At 38.2% G+C, this 27,439-nt stretch overlaps 1 protein-coding gene across 5 annotated transcripts in view; it reads left to right on the top strand.

Annotated features, from left to right (window-relative positions):
* Fas2 (neural cell adhesion molecule fasciclin 2) overlaps positions 1 to 27,439 on the top strand; it is a 181,181-nt gene that overhangs the window by 132,945 nt on the left and 20,797 nt on the right. For 4 of the 5 annotated variants that reach the window (XM_083080785.1, XM_083080782.1, XM_083080784.1 and 1 more), the window contains exons 2-6: positions 20,828 to 20,999; positions 22,088 to 22,111; positions 24,531 to 24,697; positions 25,500 to 25,765; positions 26,084 to 27,143. In XM_083080785.1, coding sequence (XP_082936911.1) covers positions 20,956 to 20,999; positions 22,088 to 22,111; positions 24,531 to 24,697; positions 25,500 to 25,765; positions 26,084 to 27,143 — 1,561 coding nt within the window. In that variant the 5' untranslated portion in view covers positions 20,828 to 20,955. The remainder of the gene's footprint in view (positions 1 to 20,827; positions 21,000 to 22,087; positions 22,112 to 24,530; positions 24,698 to 25,499; positions 25,766 to 26,083; positions 27,144 to 27,439) is intronic. The other variant, XM_083080783.1, reaches the window with a different exon arrangement.

The following is a 27,439-nucleotide window of genomic DNA, read 5'->3' as shown; positions in this document are numbered from 1 at the left end:
GTGGACGCGAACCACCGTTTTTTTTTTTATTTTTTTTCCGACGAATTCGCGTCGCGTATAAGGGATTTCTTTTGGCGCGCGCGCGTATTCAACATCGAATGCGGAGTTCCTGCACGCTTCCTTTCAACCACGTACTTGGTTTGACATTATCGTTAGGCCAAAGTTTGAACTTGTGTAATTAGTTACGGTGCGGAAACTTGGAGCACACGCTTCTATCAATATGTCACTATAGATGTATGGAAACTTCAACGACGCTTCAATTCCCGCGAAACTCACGTCAAAAGGAGCCGTCACGAACTATCAAGTTTCCCTTGACCACGACACTACGCTTTTCACCAGAGAAACGTAACTGATTTTGATCCGAAGAGATCTTGTTAGCTTTTGCAATCCTCGAAAATGCGCAAATAGAATTATTGCAAAATGTATACTCTCTGGAGAATCTAAAGTTCTTCGAGATTTCTTTTGTATCTGGAAAAATCGGGGAATTCTTGTAGAATTTTATTGGGACTCGAGGAATTTTTTTTTTAAATGATTTAAATAATTATTTTTTAAAATAAATTAAATAATTATTTAAATAATTTAATTAATTTAAATTATTTTTTTAAATAGATTAAATAATTATTTAAATAAATATTTTAAATAATTTCTTTGATAATTTTGTTCTTGCACAATATTCAACAAGTCAAATAAATTGTGTGTTTGAAATAAATTATAAATATATATCCATCTTTTTATTTACATGTTCAATGTCTTAACAAAATATTGAATATGCAGTAAATATTCTTTTAATATAATTTTGAGTGATAAAATAATAAAAATGTAATGCAAATGAAAAATATTTTTCTCACGAAAGCTACTCAGTTTTTTCAGTACATTTACAAATTTAGCACTTGAAACTTGAGTAATTATATTTTTCTTTCGTATGAGTGAGAAGCATTGAAACATGTAATATAAAAAAATCTTATTTTAGAAATTTGCATCAAAAAATTTTTTAAATATTCTCTTTAGTTGGAATTTCGAGCAAAAATGAATTAGAGAATTTTTAGGAAATTTAAAAAAAAAAATTTATAGAGAGAGAAAGAGGCACTCTGGATTAGATGAAAAAGGAGAGAAAGAGCCCGACTGGAAGCTCGTAATTTTTTCTTCGAAATATATTTGTTCTTACATTTTCCAAGATCCACATTTTACTCGATCGTGTACGATATTTAATTGGACACTGTACGTACGGGACGTCGTCTCGTTGCTCTCGGAGAACACGCGAAATTAATTCGCCGCAGCGTTTCCGCCCCCTCATGCGGAACGCAGCAACCCCCGCGGGGGTTTGTCCAACTTTTTTGCATCGCCGACCGGACGTCCAATTTATTGCCGGCTCCACGGTTGAGTATATATATATATATACCTCACATCCCCTGCGCGTCCCGATATTTGTTCGCCGGAAAACGCGCGACGCACGCGGAAGGATCGACTGCAATTGCAATCTCGACGCTCGCCATCCGCGTCATACTTGATCCCGGCGGATGCATAAATCAGCTGACGGGCGCTCGTATTATCCGGAGATCGCCGATTTGCCATGCTCTCCTTTTCCCCTCCCCCTCCTCCCCCTATCCTTCTCTCTCTCTCGCTCCCACGCACGTTCGTGGAGATAAATAAGTGCTCGCGCTCCGTAAATTCTAGGTCGAATATGGCGCGGAGAATTCGCCTTTACTCTCCTCGTTATTCCATTATGAGGTGCAGATGAACTTTTTAGAACGCGCGGATTAATCATCGCGATATCGGACACTCGACGGAGGTACATTTAATCCCCGACAAAGGCTTATTATACCGGGCGCACAAGCGGCGCCTTGTGACCTCGTCTCTCTCTCTCTCTTTCTCTTTTTCACCAGCACACATAATCGCGCATCTTCATCTTCAAGCTTCCGTCGTTTTCCCAGCTCGCCCAGGTCGGAAGCGCAAAAGCGCGCCGCGCTTTTGTCTCCCCCCCCCCCCCCCCCGCTCGTGTTTAATGAAAAGCGTGATTCGACGTCGGCGGGATTGTATTATGTCCCTTTGTACTTGACGCAATATATTTCCATCCGCGCGACAAATGCATATTTCGGTCGCGTGACGCCTGATTACGTGACCGCCGACGCAATTTGAAGCACATATTTACTCCGAAATTTCGCGAGGCTCCCCTCGCCGAAGAGAGAGAGAGAGAGATGAACTTTAATCTAAATTATTACAAATTTTCCCGCAGCATCGGAATTATTAATTACTGGTGATTTACGAGCGAAATTTATCGGACCTTCTGTGGCGCCGCAAAGGGTGGAATATAAAGACAGTATTTTATTTGTTTTACACGAAAAAAAGTACCTTGGCGAAAACAATCTCTCGGCAAAACTATAAACTCGATGTACAATTCCGGGGTATTTCTATCCTCGAAATTAACACGCGTCGCTCGAGGCACGCTTATTCACATTAACGCTAACTGATCTTCTCCCCCCCGCATGCGAGAGTGCGCTTTTCATCTTGTCGGAAAGGATTGCCCGGTCGGAATGAAATTCGCCCGCGGCCGAAAAGTCCTGGCATTGTCCTCAATCTAATTTACCTTGCGTCAGAATTCCTCGGTTTTCACGAACGTCGAAATTCTCTGCCCGTCCTCGCGTGGACTGACGTTTAAGCGGAAATTAGCCGGCTCACCGAGTCCGCCGACGGGGGTGGAATTTTATCGACTCGCGAAATCTGGAAACGCAGCAAGACATATTGCATCTCGATATACATATTGATAGAGAGAAATCTCTATCGAGGAGACACCAGACGAAGAACTTGGTTTTCACACCATCCCCGAAAACTGTAGACAAAGCTTGCAACGGGAATCCTTGATGAAAGATGCAAATGGCTAGACACTTCCGACACCCTTTGTGATTCTGTTGCGGTCAATTCTCCATAGTCCCCGGATCGTGAATGCGTCGCGCAAAAAGGGATCGCGTATCGATAGGGACGACGGAAGAGACGACGATAGAGAGCGAGAGCACGGTCCGACAACATCCGGAAAATTGATGGAAGCCGGCGTATGTGCGTGCGGGGGGGGGGGGGGTCGTCGCGTATATCCCGGGAAGAGAAGCCGCCAGCCTGCCGCTCGTGAATTAGGGGAAGATGGCTTTTAGTCGAGGCAACCGTGCCGTCACCAGGTGCACGCCCGACTCTACGGGCTACCGGGTATATAGCCGAACCCTTTTACCGAAATTGCCGGATATCGTCTCCTGCTGCGGCGAATCCCTCTTCCCCTCCCACCCTCCAGAGCCCTGCAGCCATCGTCGACCTTCTCCCTTTTGCTCCTCCATCGCTCGGATAAGCAAGCAGGTGTCGCAAAGTGCATTGGCGAACATTTTGCGGGATCTAACGCAATCATTTTTACCTTGCTCCGTCCATTTCTTATTCTTTCGCTGCAAGTTACCTGCAAAAGTTCAATTGTATTACTCGAGAGATTTTATTCGTGAAAAAATGGCTTGACGCGAGAAAACGTTGGTAAGCGTATCGCACAGCGTATTTCCGGAAAATTCATTCTCGTTCGACCGGAAATTGGAAGCGGGCCAAGGCTCGGGCGGTGCCAGCAAACGACTGCGGATATCATTTAAAAGGACGTTTGTGAGATGCGAAAAAACGAATGTAGACTCTCCTTCTTCATTTATGAAAATTCTATTGGACGCGTCATCTTTTTCTCTCCTTCTTCTTTTTTTTTTTTATCTTAACTTTCCGACTTTACTCTTGGAATTAAAATTCTGTTAAGGTTGTTAAGTCATTAAAAGTGAAACGCTATTTCCGGAGACTTAATTTATTAAGACCATTCAACTTTTTAATCGCTCATAATCATCTAGGAAAATTTTTTACGATCGCCATTTTTAATTTTGCTCCGGTAATAAATGCATGTCGCGTAAAAAGCCGTGCATTATACAACATTTTCGCCGCAGTATGTTTATAAAGGGCAAACCATTTTAATTTGTTTCCATCTAAATATACTTCTCCTACTCTTTTTACAAAAAGTATCTCGCATAAAAGTTATTTAACTCACTGGGGGGATGATACAGGACAATAATATCCGTTTGTTTACAGGTAATACCACTTTTTAAAATCTTTCATAATTTTTTTAAAATGAAAACTTAATTTTTTTTTAACAAAAATAAATTTTGTCGAGACAAATCCAATCATATGTATTAATTTAAGGTTCTCTCTCCATGAATTACACAATTTTTTAATTTTGAAATATTTGTGTTCCACAAACATGTCGAGAAATACTTATAAAACAAATGTGAGGTCTCCCTAGATGCACTTTTATATTTTCGTATTTTTCAAAAACAATCTACATGTTTTTTATCCTCACGTACATTTTTCTGTGTAAAATTTATTTTTTGTTTTTTATTTACTATCCGGATGCTTTTTCAAAGTAAATCCTTTTACTTTTCATCTTTAGCTCTTTTAAAGAGAGCCTTCTCACCCATGTTTTAAATATCTTTCGACATAATCGGTTTCTATTTAAAAAAGTGATGATTAATAATATTCTCGAAAATGACATCATGCATAAATAAATTGACGTTATCTTGTATCGATCTTAAAGTCAAACAATTTTTGTGTGAAACATTTTTTTAATAAATAGAAGGATATGAATAGACATTAAAATGGTCCTCTCTAAAGTCCTGGGATAAAATTTGGATCGCGCACCTATCGCACACGCAATTGTAAACTCTTATTATGGAATGGAATATTTGCTTTCGTGAGATATTCCTTCTATTGGAATCTCTTGAAAATATGTAATCCGAGACCGAAATGCCGAACGTGACACGAAAATGCTTTTTCCAGGATCGCCGTCGCGACAGTGGAAATACTTTTCGTACCCCGTGTATGCTTTTCCCACCCTTGTGTTACCGCAATCTCCAAATGACACTCGATAACATCGAAGTACCTACACGCATATACGCCCATATTACTCTCGGGACTTATCCACGCGTGCATTATGCATATGCCTCTATAAATACATGCTACGTGTCTCGCAATTTTTTTCTTGACGTCAGATAACGGAGGGGATGTGTATGAAAAATATTGCAAATATTCCAAGTTGATTTAAAATGCTGAACAAAGCTTTAACGCGCTGCAAAATCCATTTTTCTACATTATATACATATAATAGTTATATAATAGTAATACAGGGTGATTCATTTTAATTTTAACAGGCAAATATTTTGAAAAATATGCGAGATACGAAAAAATTTTTCAGACAAAAGTTATATGGTTTTAAAGGAGACATAAGAAGGTGTCATTAATTTGACCTTATATAGTTACTTGAAGGTCACGTGAAGATCACCCTCAATTTTTTAAATGGAACCGCCTATTTTTTATTACATATTCTTGTAGCTTATCTCGAGAGCTTTCCAAAACACTATAATTAAGTTAGTTTTCATTAAATACTTTCCGAGTTATGAGGCTTGAAATCGTTTCTTAATTTTACATAAACCGTAAAATATCTTGTAAAATATTCATTTTTCGATTACCTCACCTTAATACTTTTATGTACAAAATAATGAGAGGAATTAATTGGTGTAAAGAAAACACATAGTTGTTTTGAAAAAAAAATATGTAATTTGCAATTAACAATTACATATTTTTTCTTAAAAATAACTATGTGTTTTCTTTACACCAATTGATTCCTCTCATTACTTTGTACACAAAAGTATTGAGGTAAGATAATCGAAAAATGAATATTTTACAAGATATTTTACGATTTATGTAAAATTAAGAAACGATTTCAAGCCTCATAACTCGGAAAGTACTTAATGAAAACTAACTTAATTATAGTGTTTTGGAAAGCTCTCGAGATGAGCTGCAAGAATATGCAATAAAAAGTAGGCAGTTCCATTTAAAAAATTGAAGGTAACTTTCGCGTAACCTTCAAACAACTATCCAAGGTCAAATTATTGTCACCATCTTTTGTTCTCCTTGCAGCCATACAACTTTTGTCTGAAACATTTTTTCGTATCTCGCATATTTTTCAAAATATTTGCCTGTTAAAATTAAAATGAATCACCCTGTATAACAGTTATATAATATAACCTGGTTGAATTTTTCCAATTTTAAGATCAAGACAGCTTTAACTTTTACGTAGCTAAAAAAATGACGCCTTGGCCGCGTTATGTAAGCACGATATCCAAGCTCAATTTCTATCTCGTACGTGTGTTTAACGGCGGCGAATATATCAAGGGTATAAGATATAAACCGAGGCAAGCTCGTGATGGGAGGACCGGAGAAGTCAACGTCCTGGATGCTTATCTCTCTCCCCGGCATTATGCAGAAACTGCAAGGCTGCGCGCAGTCTATTTTATGCACCCGCTGAATGTCGAATAAACCGGAAATATGTCGCGAGTTGGTGGTTCTTTCAGTGCAACGCCCCAAGAAAATCGCGCCGCTATCCATCTCTCTCTTTCTTCCGGCAACAATACCTCGTATAATACAAACACACACACACACAAACACACACGTATAATATAATATTTAAACTATACTCCATTTTACTGATAAAATCGAGATGGTTGCGGACAGAGCGATCGCACGATACGTATCTCCAGTACTCTCGAGGCTTGTTTATCTGCATTATAAAGAAGGTTCTAGGAGGATCTTTACACGCGGATCTGCACCAAACCATTATCAATTATGCACCGACGGGATAAAGACCCCGTGAGCGAGTTGATACTTTACGAAATGGTACGACATCGCTACGAGACTTTATCCATGTCAGAGAATATTTTACATTTTATGTCAACATTTATCGGTACTTTTCAAATATTCTTATAAAATATTCTGATAAAATATTCTGATAAAAAAGAGGAAGAGAAAGAGAGAGAGAAAATGGATGTGTTGAAATACGGATAAGTTTGCTATTAATTTTGATCGGAAAATTTAATTCTGGATTATCAACGAAATTTATCCAAGAATAAATTCAAATGACAATGCCATGCAGTCTTTCCAGATATATCAAATTTTTTAAATCTATTTTTCAATTCTTGTGCTCTTTTTCAGAATAAAAATCTCATTTGAAAGAAAAATCACGCTTTAAATGTCAGGATGTCTGTTTTGTGGAAAAATATCGAAAACCTAGAATTCTTAGGGATTTCCTTTAAATTTGCAAAATTCAGGAAATTTTATTAAAGCTCAGGGATATTAAAGAAAATTTTTTTCTTGGATTTTTTGTTCTTATATTGTAAGCCAAATTGTGAATTATGTGTTTAAAATATATTATAAATATATATACTCGTATATTCAGTGTTTTAATTAATTTTAATTTCAATGTTTTAATAATTTTAATATTGGATACAAAGTACATATTCTTTATAATTTTTAATGATAATAAAATGAAAATGTTATGCAAATAAAAAATTTGTCTTACGAAAACTATTAAGTTTTTCCAGTACATTTGTAGAACTAGCACTTGAAACTTGAGTAGCTCTGTGTTTTTCTTTCGTATGAGAAGAAGACACATAGAGTTAACAAAATTTATTCTTTGAAAGTTGCAATAAAAAATCTAAAATATTTTCTTTACCTGGAATTTTGAACAAAAATGCTTTAGAAAATCAGGGAATTTTTTTAAATTTAAGATTCAAATAGACACTGAATTTATTTATGAAAATATAAGCTTCTAGACGAGCACTTTAACGTAATATAATATGAGATGTTCTAAAATATTGATATGATTTTTCTAGAATTTTTCGTATGATTCATAACATCATTCAGAGATATGAAAATTCACTTTTGTTAAAAAATTCTGTTAAAAGAGATGTAGTATGGTACTCTATAAGATTCCGTAAGAAATAATGAGATGTCGAAAGTTGTCTACATAAATCCCTCTCTGATATTTTTTAAAAATATCCCTCTCTTCAAAAGATTTTCACGAATTTCGCGAATTTAAGTTAACTTTTGTTCGCATTTCCGTCTCGCGAAACTTGCCCGTTGCTCGAAATGCCGCGCATCCTTGCTACGCGGTGGTCTCGTTAGTATTCCACGGTGTCTTCTTTATCAGGATATATTGCCGGTCCCCGCGATTCCGCAGACGAAGTCTCGCGGTTTAACGTCTTTAAAGCTTAAACGACGACGTTTACGAGCCGTTACATCACAAGCGTTTCGCTCTACTTGGAGAGAACTGAGACGAGCGTTTCACGCTCATGTTCGCACCGACACGCGTGTGCGGGGCACGTGTATAAATGCGTGTAACGAATCTTACTGCGACGACGAGACGAGCCTCTAACGAGCCCGGGTCCTTTTGAGTTCGCCGCCTTTCATGGATGCGGCTTCCATGCACGTATATCGTTTTATCGTGCTACGGATTACCTGATATCTCGTGTAACCGTGTCTTTAGTTACTTGAGAGCGCGATCACATTCAATCTTCGCAACAAGGACACTGAATTCTTTATCCCATTTGCCACAATTGCATAGTAAAATTAACAGTGACACTTGAATTATTATTTTTTTTGTAAATTTTTATATCGAAGTCTTCTCTGATTTGGCTCAAAATTTGCATAGAGCTTTCCTTGGATCTACGATTAAAAGCTGATATTTTAAAGCCGAGGAAATTATCGATTTCCTACTGTTTTAGATATTATATTAGAAAATTGTTCGATAAGCTGATAATTATATAATATTAGATATATCTGAAAAGTAAAGGTCGGAAGAAAAATAAAGCTCTCTCAAGCCTCTTTCCCTATATTTTCTCCTCGAAACATCTAATCTAATACAAACTCCTAAAACCTAGCCTAATCCCCAACCTAATCCTGTCTTTTTTATTTTGGTTTTGTAAATATTTTGCTAACGTACCTTTAGATACGCAGAAATCGCAAAGCTATAGAGACTGAATATTTTAGATTAAGTTTTATTAGGGTTTATTTAAAATTTTATTTATTATAAAAAAAAGTCTCATGAATACAAAAATCAACAATCTCTTCTTGGCGCAGTCTGGGTCATTTTTGCAATTATTTAATATAAAAATGGAAAAATTAATTGAAAAAAATAAATTTTTGTCATAAAGACAGATTTTGTACTTTCATTATAAAATTATTTGACTTTTCTAAAAAGCGATATCTAGACTTATCTAGACTTTAAAATATAATTGTAGGCCGAAAAAAAGCTTCATGTAAATTTCGATAAAAATTTATATTTTTTTTCTCCAAATTTTTAATTTATAAAATTGTTCGCCAAAACTTTCCAATCCTTTCAATAAATTTTAATGAATAAAATTGGCAATGGAACACGATATAGAGTGAATTTTAACATTGCTCGCACTTATTGTAAAGTTCTGATGTATTCATGCACGCGAATTATTTATCACGAGAACATACGAATAGCGTGTTAATACGGATAATTCCGTTAATTTGACTTAACTCATCCGCCAATACATGTATCCGGCTAAATAACGGAATATGTTGCCGGGAAACTTAAAGTTATAGGAGTTGCGTGCCTATATTATGTTGTGCTAATATTGAGTGCGAAACTGCGGGAACTGTGCACATAGTATCTCCGGAAAATAGAATATTCCGAACACACCAACTTTCGCCTCAACTTTCATCGAACATAATTTACGTACACCTTCTTTTCCCACCTTATTAATTTTCATCTTCGATTATAATTATCCCAGTTCCATTAATTAAAATAGTATCACGCATTTTTTTTTATATTTTATATTTTTATATTTTGTATTTTATATTTTATAATTTTATTTTTTATATTTTATATTTTTATATTTTTTTAAAATTGCACATTTTTCCCTCTCTTGCACGAGTTTATATAAAAGTTACATTAAATTTTGTTTTAATAAATTTTTTTTTTAATAAAAATTGATCGCGATGAGAAAAAAATTAAGAGAAATTTAATTGAATAGGAATATATCGAATAATGATTTTCGCGAAGAAACAGGGCAGCTATTATGTGTCGTTACAGCTTGCTGCTACTCGCAAATGGCATTCCGGAATTTCATCCGATAACGAAAACCTCGTTATCCGCGCGGCGACTGAAGCTTCTTGTTAATATCATGACACGCTACCTTCGGCCAAATCGCATTAAGCGCTAATTTAATTCATCGCGTAATTTTATGTCGGGCAAATTATTAGGAGGATTTTCGTTCTGTTTGACATCATTTTTAAGCTCTCTCCCGCCAAAGAGCGCATCACGAGGGATAATTAGAAATGCACAAATTACATTTTCCGTCGATATACGTCGCGTAGTTTCGTTTCGCGTAACGTCGATTGATTTTCCAACCTTGCGACCCTCCCCGTCTTTCGAAACTTCTTCGAAACAATATGTCGCTCAGCGTCACCTTTGCATAACGCGCCCCCAACTGTCGTAATAATTTTTGCAACAACGGCAGAGCAACAACTTGGCCCCGAACACGCTATATTTACTGTCTGAAACTTTCTCTCTCTCTCTCTCTCTCTCTCTCTCCGCGGTATCCCCGTAAATTTTCAGCCATTGGGATGTGTCAAAGGCACGCTCGTACAATACTTTGGCGTATTTCATCGCTCCCCGTAAGAGATCGGGATTCTCGATCCATTTCCCCAACGACGACGACGTCACCACGACATTCATAAACACCCGATGTCGCGTTCCATTCCTCAAACGCGAGACCCACCCTCTCCGCCGTTGGAGAATTTGTTTGTCTCGGTGGAATCGCGTCGGGAAGTCTGCGAAAATGCCTCCCCCTCGCCCCCCCTCGTCCTCCATTCCGTTTTATTTGCACCGCAGTTCGAAGATCTCATTTTCGCAGAGTCAACTTATTTTTCAGGCGAACCAGAAAAATACGAAGGGGTAACAAAAACACGGCAGAAAGAGAGAGAGAGAGAGAGAGGAGAAAATTTCACTGTTACGTTCCAACTTTTACGCATGCGAGCAAATTAAAACGATAAATATCCTATTATATCGTTGGTACGCTATATTGATTCGCGTTTGTGCTGCATAATTTACGCGTTGATTAATTAACTTGTTGTGGAGAAGCAGTAGATTTTAACTAAATTCAATACAATACCCTGACAGCCTTTGGCAACGTTTCCTTTCCAGCATATTAATTTTATAGAAAGTAAACAAACATGAAACGCGAAATTTACTAAGCGTGTAAAACCGGAAATGAGATATTAGGGGATTATTAGACAAAATTAGACGAAAACAATTAATCCTTAATTAACGAATTTCGAAGGAGGGGGAGGGAAGCTCAGCTTTGTCATCTTGTCAAATTGAAGATTCCCTGAATCAGTCTTTCTAAATTTTTTACACATCTTCAAGTTGTAGTATAAAACAAGATTGTCGCTGAGAAGCCTGATGTTAATCAAGTTGAGAGGGTGGCGAAAGTGAAAGGGAACGTAAAAGCGCGGAAGGAAGGACGAAGAGGGAAAGAGAGGGAGAAGAAACTCCCGTTGAGCATTTAATTAGAGCGCCTATCTGCAGCTCGGAAAAGCTGCATTGGGAGAGAAGTTTTTATCGCTCTCTTCGCGGCGGCTCTTTCTACCCCTCAGGCTCTGTCCTCCGCCTGATTTATAAGGTCTCGTCGTTACACCTTTCCATGTATATATATATATACACATACATATATACATGGTGCCTTTGACCGGTCGTGAAAGAGAGAGAGAGAAAGTGAGAAGGAGGAGGGAAAGGAGTCGTTTCTCTTCTGATTCCTAGATTTAAGGGATTCTCGGGCTTTGGGAGGCGAAACGACGCGACTCGACCGGTTTCAAGATTATCCTCTCACGGGGTTTTCCTTTGTGGAGGCTCTTGAGCGCGTTTTCTGGCACAAAAAATCGCCCATCGTCGATTCGGCGGAGGAAGGTATCTCTTTACGGGATCGTTATTAACGCTTAATGCGGTCTTTATGTTAACGAAGGTGTACCTATTATCGCCGCTAATGATCCCTTTTCCGGCCGCGCTGCGCTTTCTTTACAAAAGATTCGCGCGCAAGAACAATTTCGTGAGCAGCTTCGATTTTTTTTTCTTCTCTCCTTCTCTCTCCTTGTTAGAAAAAATTTGGCATTCTTTACACGAGGAAAATATTTTGAAATTAAGCTTGAATTAAAATTAATGCTCGCACGCGCGTTTCAAATATACATTCAAATAGGTTCCTTGGAAAAACCTGGAATTTTCACAGATTCTTTTGTATCTAAAGAAATAAGGAAATTTTATTAAAACTCAAAAAAATTTGAAAAAAATCTTTTTGATAATTTTGCTCTTTGATTATTTTATTTATATTGCAATCGATCGAGATAAACGAATTATGTGTGTAAAATTTATTTCTTTTTTATTTTCTCTTTATTTATTTCTTATTTATTTTTATTTGTATTTTTTAGTAATAAAAAAATGAAAATGTTGTACAGATGAAACATATTTATCTTACGAAAATTATTCAGTTTTTTTTCAGTGCACTTTTAAATCTGACACTTGATATTAGATTTAATTTTGCCTGTTGCATGCATATTAATTTTAAAACACATTTCGCAAATAACATGTATATTTATTATATAATACATGCATACACAATTTTTTTTGCATAGATTGAAGCGCGATATTTGAATGAAATATAATTAAAGTACTTGTTTTGATGCATTTCGCCGCAATGGAGCAGGAATGCGGTTCTCGCGCCGTCATGTAATTTGGGTTTGGCGAACGTGCTCGTCGAGAGACACCCTTCGACCACTTCATTATCCTTGCGCACGATATCGGGCTACTTAATCGAGCGAGTTTGTCGACAAGATTATAGTGAGTGCAATTCCTGTCTGTACCCAAACTGCACCGGTCCACTGGATACTTTATCGTTTCGTATTCAAGAAATATTGGTCGCGTCGAGATCCAATCTTCCACTGTTCGCCCGACCTTTTTGCCTCGACGAAAGACCGACTTTGCGCAGTTTTTCCTCCTCCCTTTCCAGCTTTGCTTCCATTTTTCTTCGACGAAAAGAAGGTCGCGCGCTGTAAGTGTCTACTCGAATTTTATGGCCCCCTTTACGTTTTATGAGGCTTTTCTTTTTATGGAAAGCTACAATAGCGCACATTGCATGAATACTGATAGGTAATCTATTTATCTGCTTGTGGGATGACACGGTTAAGGATCTGCAGCGCGTCTGTCGATTATTATCCATGTTCACATGAATGATTTTTCGCGAAGAAAAATGTATTCGACATGAGATAATTTTATGAAATTTGCCATTTATCTATTTGTTTTTGAAATGTCGAAATTTATACTCGGTTTCCGAACACAATCGTAAAAATTAACGCGGAAACCTTAGCGTCAATGCGATTGCGATATTACCTTAATTAAATCGGTGCGCCTCTCACCCTCTGTCGCCCTCGATAAAGCTTCGCTCTTTATTCGCGACGAGCCCTTAACAAAGCCTACAGAGAGCAGGATTGTATGTATTCACAGTTTTGTACAGTTTCCCCCTCGTGTGTCGGAAATTCAAATGCTGCACTTTATGCGACCGCATTATTCAACACTCATATATCCTCTCGATAATTGCGCACTTGTAATTACAAGAATTAGCTTATTAATGCTTAATTAACAAATCGGTGAAACGTTGTACAAACAACACAAGTCGAAAGTAAAAGTACAAATTAATAAAGTAGAATTTTTTCCGAAAAGAATTGCTAATAAAATAATGCATGATATTATCAAAAAAATGTAATCATATTAAAATTGATAATATAAATACAATATAAAATAATGGCGGATTCCAAAAGGCAGACAAAGAGAATATCGAAGCAGGAAAAGCCGAGAGAGTCGACGATATCGAATCTGCCTTGTCGAGATTTCCCAATTGGCCACATAAAAAAATTTTGAAAGACCCTGTCGTCGCGACGTCAACGTCCCCTCCGTTCGATCCGACTTCAATTCCATATCGAAATCTGATCAGAATCCCTCCCGGTACTCTTTCCGCTACTCGGCCAGCGGTTCGGCCACCCTCGGGTTCCTCTCTCGATGATCCTCCTGGATCGAATTCTTCCAACTCGAGTAACACGTCGCCGGAGTTTATCGGGGACTTACCCCTTGTACAGGGTACATATATACCGGGTGGCACGCGCGTAAGCAAACCGAGTTGTACACACGGGCCGCTTTGAGTCGAGTGTATACGCGAGTCGGGCGTGGTTCTCGGATGGATGGACCCCGGGGGGTCGAGAGGATGGTTTTGCGGCGCGAGGATCCAGAATGCCAGAGGAGGAGAAGGTTTCCTTTGTTACGTGTGTGCGTAAATGCGTCGGAGGGGGCGAGAAAAGAGAGAGGGGTTTGAAATGGGCGGTGGAGAGGCATTGAATAGCCCCTGGGGTGGCTGCGCCAACAAACCCTAACTAACGTAAATAAGATGTTCTGGAAGGGGGTCTCTCTGGATCTCTTCTCGCTCGCTTCTTCCGCCTTCCTCTCCATCTCTTCCTCTGCCTTGGCCTTTATCTTACCGCACCACGCCGTACACACACATACAGACCAAAGCCGAAGCTGATGACCGGGGCAATCACGGGATTTCTTCGCAGAGGGCTCCTCCGAGAAAAGGCTTCCAAATCCCAATCGTGACCTCCTTGCGGCTGGACGCACGTGTGCGTTGGAAATGAATCTGCGAGTCTCGAAAAAGACGGGGTACGATGCCAAACGATAATGCTTTTATGGCACTCGAACAAGCTGGGAAACCCAAATTTTATAAAAATGAGATTTGCTCGAAAACTGGGGCAAAGCAATCATTTTTCTCAGATTAGTAATTTATTTTCTCAACTTTCCTATCGTGCAGAATAAATGCTTGAGGTATTAAATGTAGATTGCAATAAAAATATATCATCTAAGATGTATGCATTGATTTATCACATTCGTATCTTTAATATTCTAAGATTAAAACTACACATTTCGATATTAGAAATTTTTTTTGAAAAATTGTATTTTATAATAAAAGCATTTTTTAAAATAATTTTACATTTTATTCGTAGAATATTTTTTATTCTCAATTTAATTATAATTGAAAACATTTTAATTTGTATATTCTAATACACATAAAATAGAAATATATAGATCAAGATGCCTCTGTAGATATAATTAAATTGCGACTGAAAAGTGTTGCGTGAATAAAATATAAAGTCCCGAAAAAATTCTTTTGTATTCCTCATTTCATTCTTCAACGTCAGTATACCAATTTTGCGTGTCGACCCCGATGAACTCGGTCAATTACGGCGTTTCTTCACGAAGATGTTTGGGAAGAGAGTCTTTCCGCGTCTCCCCCGTGTATCCTTCCCCCACGAAATGCCGCGGTACGCGCTCCGGAAACGATGAATTTGCGAGTCTCAGGGGTGGATAATGGCTGATGCGGTACACCGTTGTAAAGCCGAAGAGGGAGGGGGTGAGAAGGAGCACGGGGTGCGCGGTGACTCGGGCGAATTTGTGAAACGATTATAGAATCTGTCCGAGCGCGCGTACTCGAGGGAGAGGAGGAAAAGGCGGACGAGGAGGGAGGGGGAGGAAGCTCGGTGGTGAATGCCGGGGATGGGGATCCCTAGGAACAACCCTCCGCGTATTGTTGCTCTCTTCGGTTCACGCCGAATGAGTTTCGTATGACGACGAAATGGCTCGTCGCGAACGATGAACAGGCGAATTTTCCCTCCCACGCGTAATGACAGATGCACTTTGAATGCGGCATTAACGAGCAATTAATGATAGCGTATCTTTTCGCGGCAACAATGATCCATCGTGATGTCAGCGTTTCTCTGTTGTACATGGACGATATTTTTTTACGAAATCACGTTTCTGAACAAAGAAAGAAACGATGCAGAATTTTCCATACGTGTCTCTATTTTTTTGTTACATCACTTGTTGTGGCAGACTCTCGACTTTGTATAAGAAAAAAAGAGGGTTTAATTTCAACTAGGATTATTTTTTTAATTAATGTAAATTGCATCTGAAATAAAAAGTATTTCTTTTTAAATCGCAGCACTGTTTATTGCACAGATAATTAAATTGTAATTTAATTTTATCGAAGCAGGATGTTTGCTCTCTGAAAAAACATGGAAAATCTGGAATTATCAAAGATTTTTCTTGCACTTGGAAAAATTAGGGAATTCTCATAGAATTTTATTGAGACTCGGAAAATTTTTGAAATTATTAAATAACTATTTTTCTTTCATGAATGAAAAGCCTTAGAAAACGCATATAATAAAAGTATTTTATATTTTATTTTATATAATATATTATATTATTTTATATAATAATATTATTTTATTATATATAATTTTAATTTAATTAATACTTTATAAATTATTAATATTATTTTATATAATATATAATAAAAAGTATTTTATATCTTATTTTAGAAAATTGCATCAAAAACTTTTTTAAATATTCTCTTTATCTAGAATTTTAAAAAATATCTAGAAAATCCGAAAATTTCCAACGAATCTTTGTACAAGGTATGAATAGATTCCCAAGGTATTATTTCTACAATTAATTAAAATTAATCGAGATTTTTAATAGAAATAATTACATAGAAATTTGAGAGTCGAAAGAAATATGTTTCGAAATAGATGTATCTAGAGAGATTATTTAGAGACAAAAAGATATATTAAGCTGTACAAAATAAAATACACGACATATGTACAGGGGATGCAATTGCCGTGAAAACAATATAATTACCTCTGTTATAGCAATCTAAAACACCATGTAACCCGTGATTCGATCGCGTATATCCAACTCGGCAGCGATAGATAACATCGTCCTAGTTCAGTCCACCGGAAACATAATTGCGATTTATGCCTCGCTATTGTTCGAGGGGGACCGTCTGCTCGCTCTTGGCCCCGCCAAGACACATTTCAAAACTCCCGAATGACTATAGGAAAATCTTGAATTCACCCTAGGCCGCGCACGCCCTCCTCTTCCCCTCTGTGCGAGCCGGAAATGATGAATTTGCGAGTCTTATCGCGAGGACGGAACGACGCGGGGGTGACAAATAAATAAGCTGTCCTTTCGGATGGAAAGACAACGCTCCGAGGGACGTAATCCTTCGCGATCCATTATCTCTTTCTCTTGATTATGAAATCTCTCATCGGAAATGACGGGGAGAAGTGACATCGCGAGAGCAAAAGTAGATCTATCGGTTCGTGAACAGCTGCTCAAAATTATAGTCCTCTGTAGGAATTTGGGTATCTCGATTAGACGGACCCTCGTGCGATTGGGGAGGTCGATAGCGGAATCGAAAGGATACCCCGAGAGCCGGGGGTGGAACGTTAATCAAACGATCGCGACTGTTGATTGTGACTATCGCGCATCGGCTGGAGACAATTAGCGAGGATTGCGGGGGGGAATTTAAGCACATTCTCGCCATTCCAAGCTCCAAGTTTAAGCAAACTCCGGCGATGCAAATGCCAGAGGCGTTAAGCGAGCGTTGCAGCGTCTTATCACGATGCCGCCCCCCTCCCGCGCATCCCCCCGATACGTACCTTCGACTCGAACCGTTACCCCGTTCGCGAAACTTATCGCAATTTGCAACCTCGACCTCTTAACCTGCGAATTTTCCAGAAAATGAAGAGAGGAGAGCTCTCGCGTAACGTCGAGATGCAAATGTTACTTTCCGCATCACAGCGGACAGTCACGTAACGGATATTAATATTTACAGCTGAACTTGGTAATCTAAAAAAGATGGTCTCGTTTTACAATCAACGCTTGAGAGAGAGAATTAAATTATTAAATATATTTTTAAAATTTTAAATATATTAATTATTTATATTTATAGAATTAAATATATTTATATTTATTTGTAATCTCCTAATTAAAATTAATTCAGCCGAGTTAAAATTTCGTGCTTTTGTTTATATAAAAGGCACGGTTTACAGCGCGATATTTTTTGGAAAAGATGCCGAGATAGATGAATAAATTGCGGAGCTCTGCGTGAAATTACTCGATGCTTGATGCGTCGATTAAGAGGATTGTCGTGTCCACTACGTAATAAGATTCCATAAAACGCTCCGACTTATGTAAAGATGTCGCACAAAAGCGGCTTAACCCCTCCTCCCCCCTTCTTTTCCGCTCTCCACCAAGATTTGCGAGCGAAATCCTTTAATTGACCGCACGCAAGAACTCATCATCCCGATGAATCTTGGGCCAATTAAGGAAGTTTGTCCGTTAGGAAGGCTTGTAAAACCTTTCCGCGTCCTTGCGCCCGAACCGTTGGAGGAATTAAACGACCCGGATTCCCGAGGAGTGTTATTTGCAATGAAATAATAATTTCGCGTAGATTTGACCGAACATAACGATGCATTAAAATTTAAGCAATTAAAATAAATGACAATTTATTATAAAATAAGTTTGTACACAAGCTAACATAATATCCATAAAAATATTGTATTGATATTGAAAATTTTTGGAAAAGCATAAATTTTATCTTGATCTTTGTAGCAAAAATCTCGTCTTACACATTTTCTTGTCTTAATCTTATTAATAATTTTTATCTTAAACCTTTATAATTTTAAATAGAAATAATTCTCTTCTCGTTATATTTTTATCTCGTTATATTGGCATCTATTTTTTCGAAATGATGAATTATTTTTGGAAAAGGAAAGAAGAAAAGAGTAAAAATTCGAGATACCTCAGAGTTATTATTGAAAATTCGGCAAGTGAAAAATAGAGGCAGACATTCGCTGACGGAATAATTCGCGTAAATTATGACAAATTTTTGCATTCGCAGGAATATTCCACTCACCCGTTGATGTCACTCTCGTAATATTCGCCAATAGCGGTACGTGCGCATACATACGGAAGCCTTTCGAGAGGACGAGAGAGAGAGAGAGAGAAAGAGGTCGACTTTTTCCGGCCGGCAAATTGCGGCCGTTTCAATTCTGGTGCGACTATTGTCGATTATACGGGTCGGACGCGACTCGCGTTGTTCTCGCGCCAGCAGCTCGGGCGTCAGCGCAAAACCGGTCCACTCTCGCGAATGCCCGGCTTTTTTAATCCGCATTCAATTATTCTCGCAGTATCCACCGCGGTTTCAGTATTTGCGAGATCAACCGTTACGCAGCGACGCGCGCGTGGAAAGAAAAAAAGAATTATTTAGGCGAACTGGGGTCTAACTCGTGTTTCGATTTTTCTTTTTTTTCCCTTCGCTAACCGTTTGATTTTTTCCCCGCACATTTTCGAGACGGCGTGCGCGTTGTCAGAATTTTGACAATCAGCTGATCGTCAGCTGATTGTCAAAATTCTGACAACGCGCGCGCTGCCTCGATAATGCGCGGGAAAAAATCGACGTGGATACAATTCCGTTGTTGCTCTCCTTAATTAAAGCGAAACGAAAAATTGGACGAACCATTGGTCGCAATTGATGGATATTAAATTCCCGCAATTAACTGCGTCCAACCGTAAATCGACGCTCTTTCACGTGGTACGAAACTCTCTCGCATACCTAATGTGGTAGTAGTATCCCGTCGCAGCTGGCTCGCCGTAAATTCGATAATGATTTCCCATGTTATTTCCATTCGTCAGGTAGGGCTTCACGTACGCCAAGTTAGCGAGCTAATGAGCTCGCCGAGTTGGCACAGAAAGAGAGAGAGAGAGCAACCGTGGACGCGAGAGTGCACATCTATTCTGCATTACGACGCTGATGCAGCTCGCGTCCGGATGACGAGAGGAGGAGGAGGAGGAGGGGGAGATCACGGAGAGCGTTTCCCAGTTAGGGCAATTCCGCACTTTCGCCCGCCCCGCAATTAATTAGCTCAATTCCCGCTTCCTGTTATGCCTGTCCGTCGCGCCGCCACGTCGGGCGCCCATCGCGCGCATTCCGACGACGGCGACGCACGCATTCCGTTGTCATAGTTGACGCACGCACCTCGGAAGCGTCCCCGAAGGCGTTACGCGAAGCGAAGCGAGCATGGGCGCCGAGACGACGTCACTCTGCCTCTCCGTCTTGTGTATTTACGTGATGACGGCGCCGCCGCCACCCCCGCCATCGCCAGCGACGACGTCGTCTCGTCCCCCCCGCGTGGGTAAGGCCGCAATTGCGCGGATTCATCTCCTCGTCCTCGAATTTTGAAGCAATTAATTTTAATAAAATAAAAATTAATTTTAACAAAATTAATTTTTATCTTATTTATTTTAATTAAATTAGCATGAAGGTTTGACGCGAGCAAGTGTGAAAGTGTGTTGCTAAACTTTTCCCTTGTTACGAGAAACTGGTTCATTTTCGAATATTAAAAAATGAATTTATAAGTATGATTGATTCACGTAATATAATAAAAAGTGCAATAATTGATCCTTTTATAGAAATAAAAATACACAATATATAAATTAATTATTTAATTTAAAATTACATTAATTTATTACATTACTATAATTTAATTAAATTATAATGATATGATAAATTAATGTATATTTACTTAATTTATTTATCTATATAATATTTAATTAATATTTATTATGATAAAAAACTAAAAGGTGGACATGTGTAAAACTGTGAATTATAAAGATCTCTCACAAAGGAATTTAAAGCGGCATTTTAATTGCAAACGAGAAATTACACGTTCAGGCGAGGCACTTGGGATAATCATCGTTGAAAATGGAAGGGACGCGCAAGTGCGTAAGCATATTTCTCTCATCTTCCCACTGGTTTCGTTAGAGGCGATTTGCTATTTATGCGTCCGCGACGTCTGCAAAAATCAACGCCTCGTAATCGTGTCATTATCGGTGGGTTACGCGCAATCACTCTAATCGTTGGATCGAGACCGGTGTTTTTCGCCGGCGTCTCTTACGCTTGTCGAACACGCGAACATATATCCTTCGACGTCGATTATAATAACCGTTTGCGGTTTTACTCTTTTGCAGCTTACGCGAACGCGATAGATGCTCACCTGGAGATCCTGCCGAGCGGCGAGACGCAGACGAAGCCGATCGGTTCCAGCATCATTCTCACGTGCAAACCGAAGGTAGACAATCCGACGCTCGTCGAGGACATGCAATGGTTCGATCCGCATAATCGCGTGATCGATTCCCTCAAGTAAGTCGATTACGTCGGCTCTGTTGCTTATAAATGACATTTTCGAAACGACGCAGAAGCGCTCGCACCAACGGCGTTCCCTCCATCTGTATTGCAATCGGCTCTCGAGATGACGGTCGCAAGCAATCAGGGATATAAGCTGCGACACGCCGTTGGTGCGACGATGCTGCAATTTTTTTTTATCTTTGTAAAAGAATCTTTTTGAATAATTAAAAGATTAATTAATTTAATTGCTTTCTCTTTATTGATATTCATTGCTGCCATGTCAATCGATTATTATATATATTCAGGTTTAATTAAAATACACTACAGTTTTATTTTACTTGGGGGAGAAAATTTAACGTAGCCGTAATGAATTTAATATTTTATTGACAAGATAATTAAATTTTATTAACTTTCAATAATAAAATACAAGTTGATGAAACCATTAATTTGTAAACAATTTGAGAAATTTTTCATAAAATTTATATTGAAATTAATTACGTCAGAGACCACAATGTAATATTTAAAAATAAAATCATATTAAAAATGTATGCGACCTCTCGATGTTGAAGAAGCTTAATATTTTAATCTGTTCAACTACTAAATTTCGCATGATTTTAATTTAGATCCAGTATGAGCTATATCGGTTTTTATCCATAATCACTAAAATACTAAAGGATTTATTAAATTTTCTTTACGAAATGAATGACATGAATTTAAATAAGGTATTTATTTTTAATACAAGTATTTTAATTTAGATTACTTTTATAAATAAGAGTGTATTATATATTATATATAAATAATGATAAATAATTATTTGATTTTTTATTAATATATAAAATTTAATATTTTAATTCCAATTTTAATTCAATAATTCTTTTAATCGGATTAAAATGTTGAAAAATAATTGCAACTGTATTTTCCACAACTTTGTGGCTTCGATTATGATCAATTAACGATGCCAATGATTATAGATAAAAATCACTCGTTAAGAGGCTTTAATTCAACAATATATGAATATTGCATTGCGTTTATGCGTAAACAAGAAGGCGTACTTTAACACACTAATTTGAGAAATTTCTGTCACTCCTTTAACGCAAACGCAGACTCGCCGTCTTGCCGATCGAAAGGCGAGTATAAAACCCACTGCAGATCTAAACGTCGCAATCATATAGTAGCGCTCGTTCTCTGCCTCCTACTTTCATTTCTCTCACTCGCGACTACACCCACCCTCATTTCGTCCCGCGTTCGACACCATCATTTTCTCACGATGCAGCCACAACGTTTTCCCGGTTCTACGCTCTTAATTGCCGTATCGTAGTTCGCGAACTGGCTATCGCTCGTTAAGCCATTCGGAAAAGTTCCGAACGATTCGAACCTGACTTATTGAACGCACGCTCGAAGCGGAAAAGCTCGTTGGCTCGTGAAAGAAAAAAAAAATACTCGTCGGTCGGCGAACGAAATTTTCGTTCGTGTTATACAGAGTGACTTGAAACAATCGCATTTCTTTCCGACGCGAATTCTGTGAAAAATCTTGCCGACTTTGTGCGTTTCGAATGTATACAAATTAAATTCCTTTTCTAATTCTCTAAATCCTTTTACTAATCCTACTTTATAATTCTCATCGTTGAAAATTTCTCTGAAATTATTTATCAAAGATTTTTGCTGCTTTGCATTTTGTGGAAATTTTATTCATCAAATATTTTAATACTTTTTTTTAATTAATTAATTATATTAATTTTATATATAAATTAATGTTAAAAAAGAGGAAAATTTATTTGACATAATAAAAAAATACAGAGAAGAGAAATTTTATTCGTCAAAGTCAGTTTCAAGTCTTTTTTTATGTTAACGAGCTCTTTGACTGAACCGCCCGAGCGCTAGGAATTAAAAATGAAACATGAACTTTCTGGGACACGGCGTATAAACGGCAATTAAGCAGCTCCGCAGTGGCGCAGTTCGAGCAAAGATTCCATTTCAAACAGCATTTGCAACATTTGTACATTATACTGTTCGTGCAAGTCCGTCCGCGATATCGCCAACAGCTAATGTATGTACCGCGCGTTGCTAGCGCTGCAAGTATTTAATCTGGCGATCAAATAATGTTACGAACGTTAACCCCGGTAACTGATTCATCGCGTCGCGTGTTTGCACGAATTACCCCGATTTGCATAATTAAGTACATTCGTCGTCAAGTGCCGCGCGTGACATTTCCGGACAAAATCGTCCCGCATCGAGCAATCGAGCCACTCAATTAAGTTCTCGATAGCGTCCGTTACAAGTTTATTTACGAAAATCGAGAGTAGATTGAACAAGCTATTTATCCCTTAGAGAACCTAGAGAGAACCTTCTCAGGGAATCTAAGATAATTATTTATATCTGGAAAAAATCTCAGGAAATTCTCATGGATTCTTACTGGAACTCGGGGAATTTTTTAAAAGACGATTCAGTAATTTATCAATTGGTCAAATTTTTGTGTATTATATATATTTAAAATATAAATTTATAACCATCTTTGTATATTTGATGTCAATTGACAGAATTTGCAGTATTTTTTATTATAATTTTTAGTGATAAAAAAATAAAAATGTTTATCTTATGAAATTTATTATCAATACATTTTTAAATTACATTTTCATTTGGCACTTGAAACTTTTTATTTTTCCTTTGTATGAGTCAAAAAAATTAAAAAAATTTATTTAAAAAAAATTGCACTCAAGAGAAAGAGATCTCTAAAAACATTATCTTTTATCTAGAATTTTGAGCAAAAAAAGTCTGAAAAAAATTAGGGAATTTTCAGAGAATTTTTTTACAAGATTTAAGACACTCCGTTGAAGCTGGAGAGAATTCACGTGCCATTCATCAAAGCAAAAAAAAAAATGCGAATAATCGGGATAAGAATTTTTCTGTCGGGAACTTTTGAATAATCGACAGACTGTCACGTAATCTTTCCCAATGACTTTCTCACGCTATCTCCTCTCTCTTTGCAATGTCTTGCACCTTGCGTTTCATCTATTCGTGCAATCATCATTGTAATCATCATCCGGCTGCTTCGCGATAAATTAATATTTCTCCATCAGGTGTTGTTCGGTGCTTCTTATTCAACACATTTGAAGCGTTATAATCATTTTCCGCTGCATAAGGATAGAATTGTGTCGCGGAGCAGCCGTGCCTCTGTCACCTCGAGTCACCTTCATAAACCGCAATATCCATATTCGCAACCTTCATCGTCGATGTCGCGCGATATTACATCCAGCATCTCATACTTGCTCGGCGCACTAGATGGAAATTGCTTGAATACATCACATCTCTCACCTGTGCTCGCATCATCCGCCGATACGTTGCACCGTCCGTATACCATGCAACATTGAATAATACGAGATCACGTGAATGCATCTCGTTGATCTCGCCATTCTCACGTCATCCACGAGGGATATCGTTAACGTCACCGCGCGATGCGCGATCGTTATCGATCCCTTTATGTGTTGTCGTTTAGGATCGACATTTTGCGAATTTTCTCTCGGCAAACCGTGACGTTATTCTTCACAGCACGCACACGGGTCTCAAGCCTGCCATGTACACCGAGCTGCACCAGGACCGCAGCCTGTCTCTCTTCTTTAATTCTCTCCAGGAGGAGCAGGCCGGCAAGTACACCTGCAAGGGTGCTTATGCGCGTAATGAGCAGTTGAGCAAGTCCGTGACGATCGATACCATTAGTAAGTATGGGATTAGAGAAGCGCGATAGAATTTTAATTTCCGAGAGAAATTATATTCCGATATACGAGGCGTCCCGAGTGATATCGAATAGCGTTTAATTAATTTCACCAAGGCAGAAGCGATACGCGGGAAACGTACATGGTACGTTTATAAAAAGCTAGAAAAAAAATGATAACAGAATTTCTCGATTAAAATTCTATTGGAAGCCATGTGTAACTTTTCGGTAAAGAATTACAAAAATAGATATTTAATTTTAATCTTTAATAGCCAATGAAAAGCAGGTTTTTTTGTTAGAAAAAGATTTCAATTTTTAATGGAACATTCGGTAAATTTTATATTAGATATAGGATATTTTAAAGCCGGGGAAAATTATCGGTCTAGATTTTCTATTATTTTGCATTCAGATATTATATTAGAAAAATCGATGAATTGATAATTATTTAGAAAAAATTATTTTTGAAAAAATCTAATCCAATTCTATTTTTATTTATTTATTTATTTATTTAGTTTTCAACTAATTATCTTATATTTTCAATTGGATTTTTGCAGTTAAATAATTGCAAAAATATATCCAATTAAAAATAATTAATTGGGAAAGAAATGAATTATTTTGTAAAATGAAATTTTACATACTTTTAAAATGTCACTCGATGATTTTCCTCCAAGGACGACATATAATTCCCTTTTAATTGTAAACCGAAAAGAAGCTCCACGTAAATTTGCAGTTAAATCAGAGATGAAACTTTTAATAACTTTTTTTTAAAAAATGACAACTATTAATTTGTTATCAACTTTTGTTAGTTGCGATCACGTGGGACAACGCGCCGCCAAATCAATATCCCATTCTCGGAGACGACTTTCCTATTATGTGTCAAGTACGAGCTAGGCCTTCGCCATCGGTCGATTGGCTTTATAATGGAGAACTGATAAAGACAAACGATCGCTATGTCATAAACGCTTACTCCTTGAAGATCAAGAACGTACAGGAATCCGATGATGGCATATACACTTGTCGTGCGTCGGTGCAGACCACGGGGGAATTGCAAGAGCGACTTATCCGCGTTGAGGTATAACTATATTAATTAAGCATTAATTTAACTTTAAATTTAAGAAAAGAAAAATTTAAATCAAAACAGAAAAATAAATAAATATTTCTACAAATCTCTCAAGTAATTTTTATCTTTAATACACTTTTTATTTCGATGATTATGATTGTCATTTTTTTGTGTCACTAGTTTATTAATATATTTCTCCAATTTAATGTACATTAATTTAGATTTAGTATACATTTCAATAAATGCGAAAAGAAACTTGGATAAATCTATTTATCTTTAATATTCTGATAAATCTTCGCCCAATAATCTTGTTTAATAATTCTTATATAGGTGCACACACGACCATCGATCGAAGAGATCCCTAGCCCAATACATATCGTCGAAGGCGAGAATGCAAACATCGAGTGCAAAGCCATCGGCAAGCCGCCTCCAATGTTCACATGGATCAAGTCCCTCACTCAGCAGAATCTCTCCATCGCCGATCGCTTTGGGGTCGATCCGATCACGGGTGTGCTCACCATCACCAACGTAAACCGCGAGGACTCGGGCGAGTACCAGTGCATCGCGACAAACGCCGCCGGCATAGCCACCGCCAACATCCAGGTGAACGTAATCGTCAAGCCCAAGATCATGGAGTTCGTGAACAAGACCGTGGTGCAGAACAACAATACGGAGATCATGTGCAAGGCCTTCGGCCGGCCACCGCCCGAGGTGATCTTCAGGAAGCTCACGGCCGACAGGCAGTACGTGATGGGCGCTCAGCCGCAGGACGACCGGCTCATCGTGACGAACAAGCCGGACGACGTGTCCGGCGAGACGATCGGCATCCTGTCGATCCACGACGCCCTCACCAAGGACGATGGTCTTTACGAGTGCGTGGCCAAAAACGTTGGCGGCGTCGCTTACAAGAACGGTCACTTGATGGTCGAGTTCCCGCCTTCCTTCCGTAACATGCCAAACATCACGGTCTATTCGTGGGAGCAGCGGCCGGTGAATCTTAGCTGCATCGCCGAAAGCATACCGAACGCGACGATATACTGGGAGAAGCACAACGAAAGAGTCGAAGGCGACGTCGCGATCCGGGTGATTGGCAGCGGACCGTTCTCCATTCTCGAGGTACAGCCGATCGATTACAGATATTATACCACTTACAAATGCATCGCCACGAATCCTCATGGGTCGCGAAAACACATAATCGAGCTGAAGGAGGCGAAGAGGCCCGATGAACTCTTGAGCGCCAAAATGATCGAGCTCACTGCCACGTCGATGAGATTCAATCTGGTACCACCAACGCATCCTGATCTACCCATCAGAAGCATCAGCGTGGAATACAAGGACAAGAATCTTTTTCAGAATTGGAATGAGGCGAAAAACAGGACGTGGTCTGTCGGTGAGTCTCTTTTTGGGAAAGAAAGAGAATGTAAAACTATATCTTTCTCCATCTTTGAAACTACTAACTTAAAAACCTGGGAAATTTGAAATTCTACATTTTAATTTCTCCCCTTCAAATATAGCGAGAGTAGCAAATACGTTAACGAGTTTACGCAACTAATTTTACCTGAATTAACGAGTTGGTTAATTCAAATACGCTTGAAGAGATTTGTTGCGAATTTTTTGCTCTTAAATATGTAGATGATAAGTTAATAAGAAACATGGAACTTGGTTTTATTCATGAGGACTGCGCGA

This window comes from Camponotus vicinus, unplaced genomic scaffold (assembly GCF_025532165.1).
Source record: "Camponotus vicinus isolate PSW18456_S1 unplaced genomic scaffold, iyCamVici1.0 SCAF_10, whole genome shotgun sequence".
Classification (NCBI taxonomy): Eukaryota; Metazoa; Arthropoda; class Insecta; order Hymenoptera; family Formicidae; genus Camponotus; species Camponotus vicinus.
Note: the sequence above shows the minus strand (reverse complement) of the source record. Positions and strands in the feature narration are given on the sequence as shown.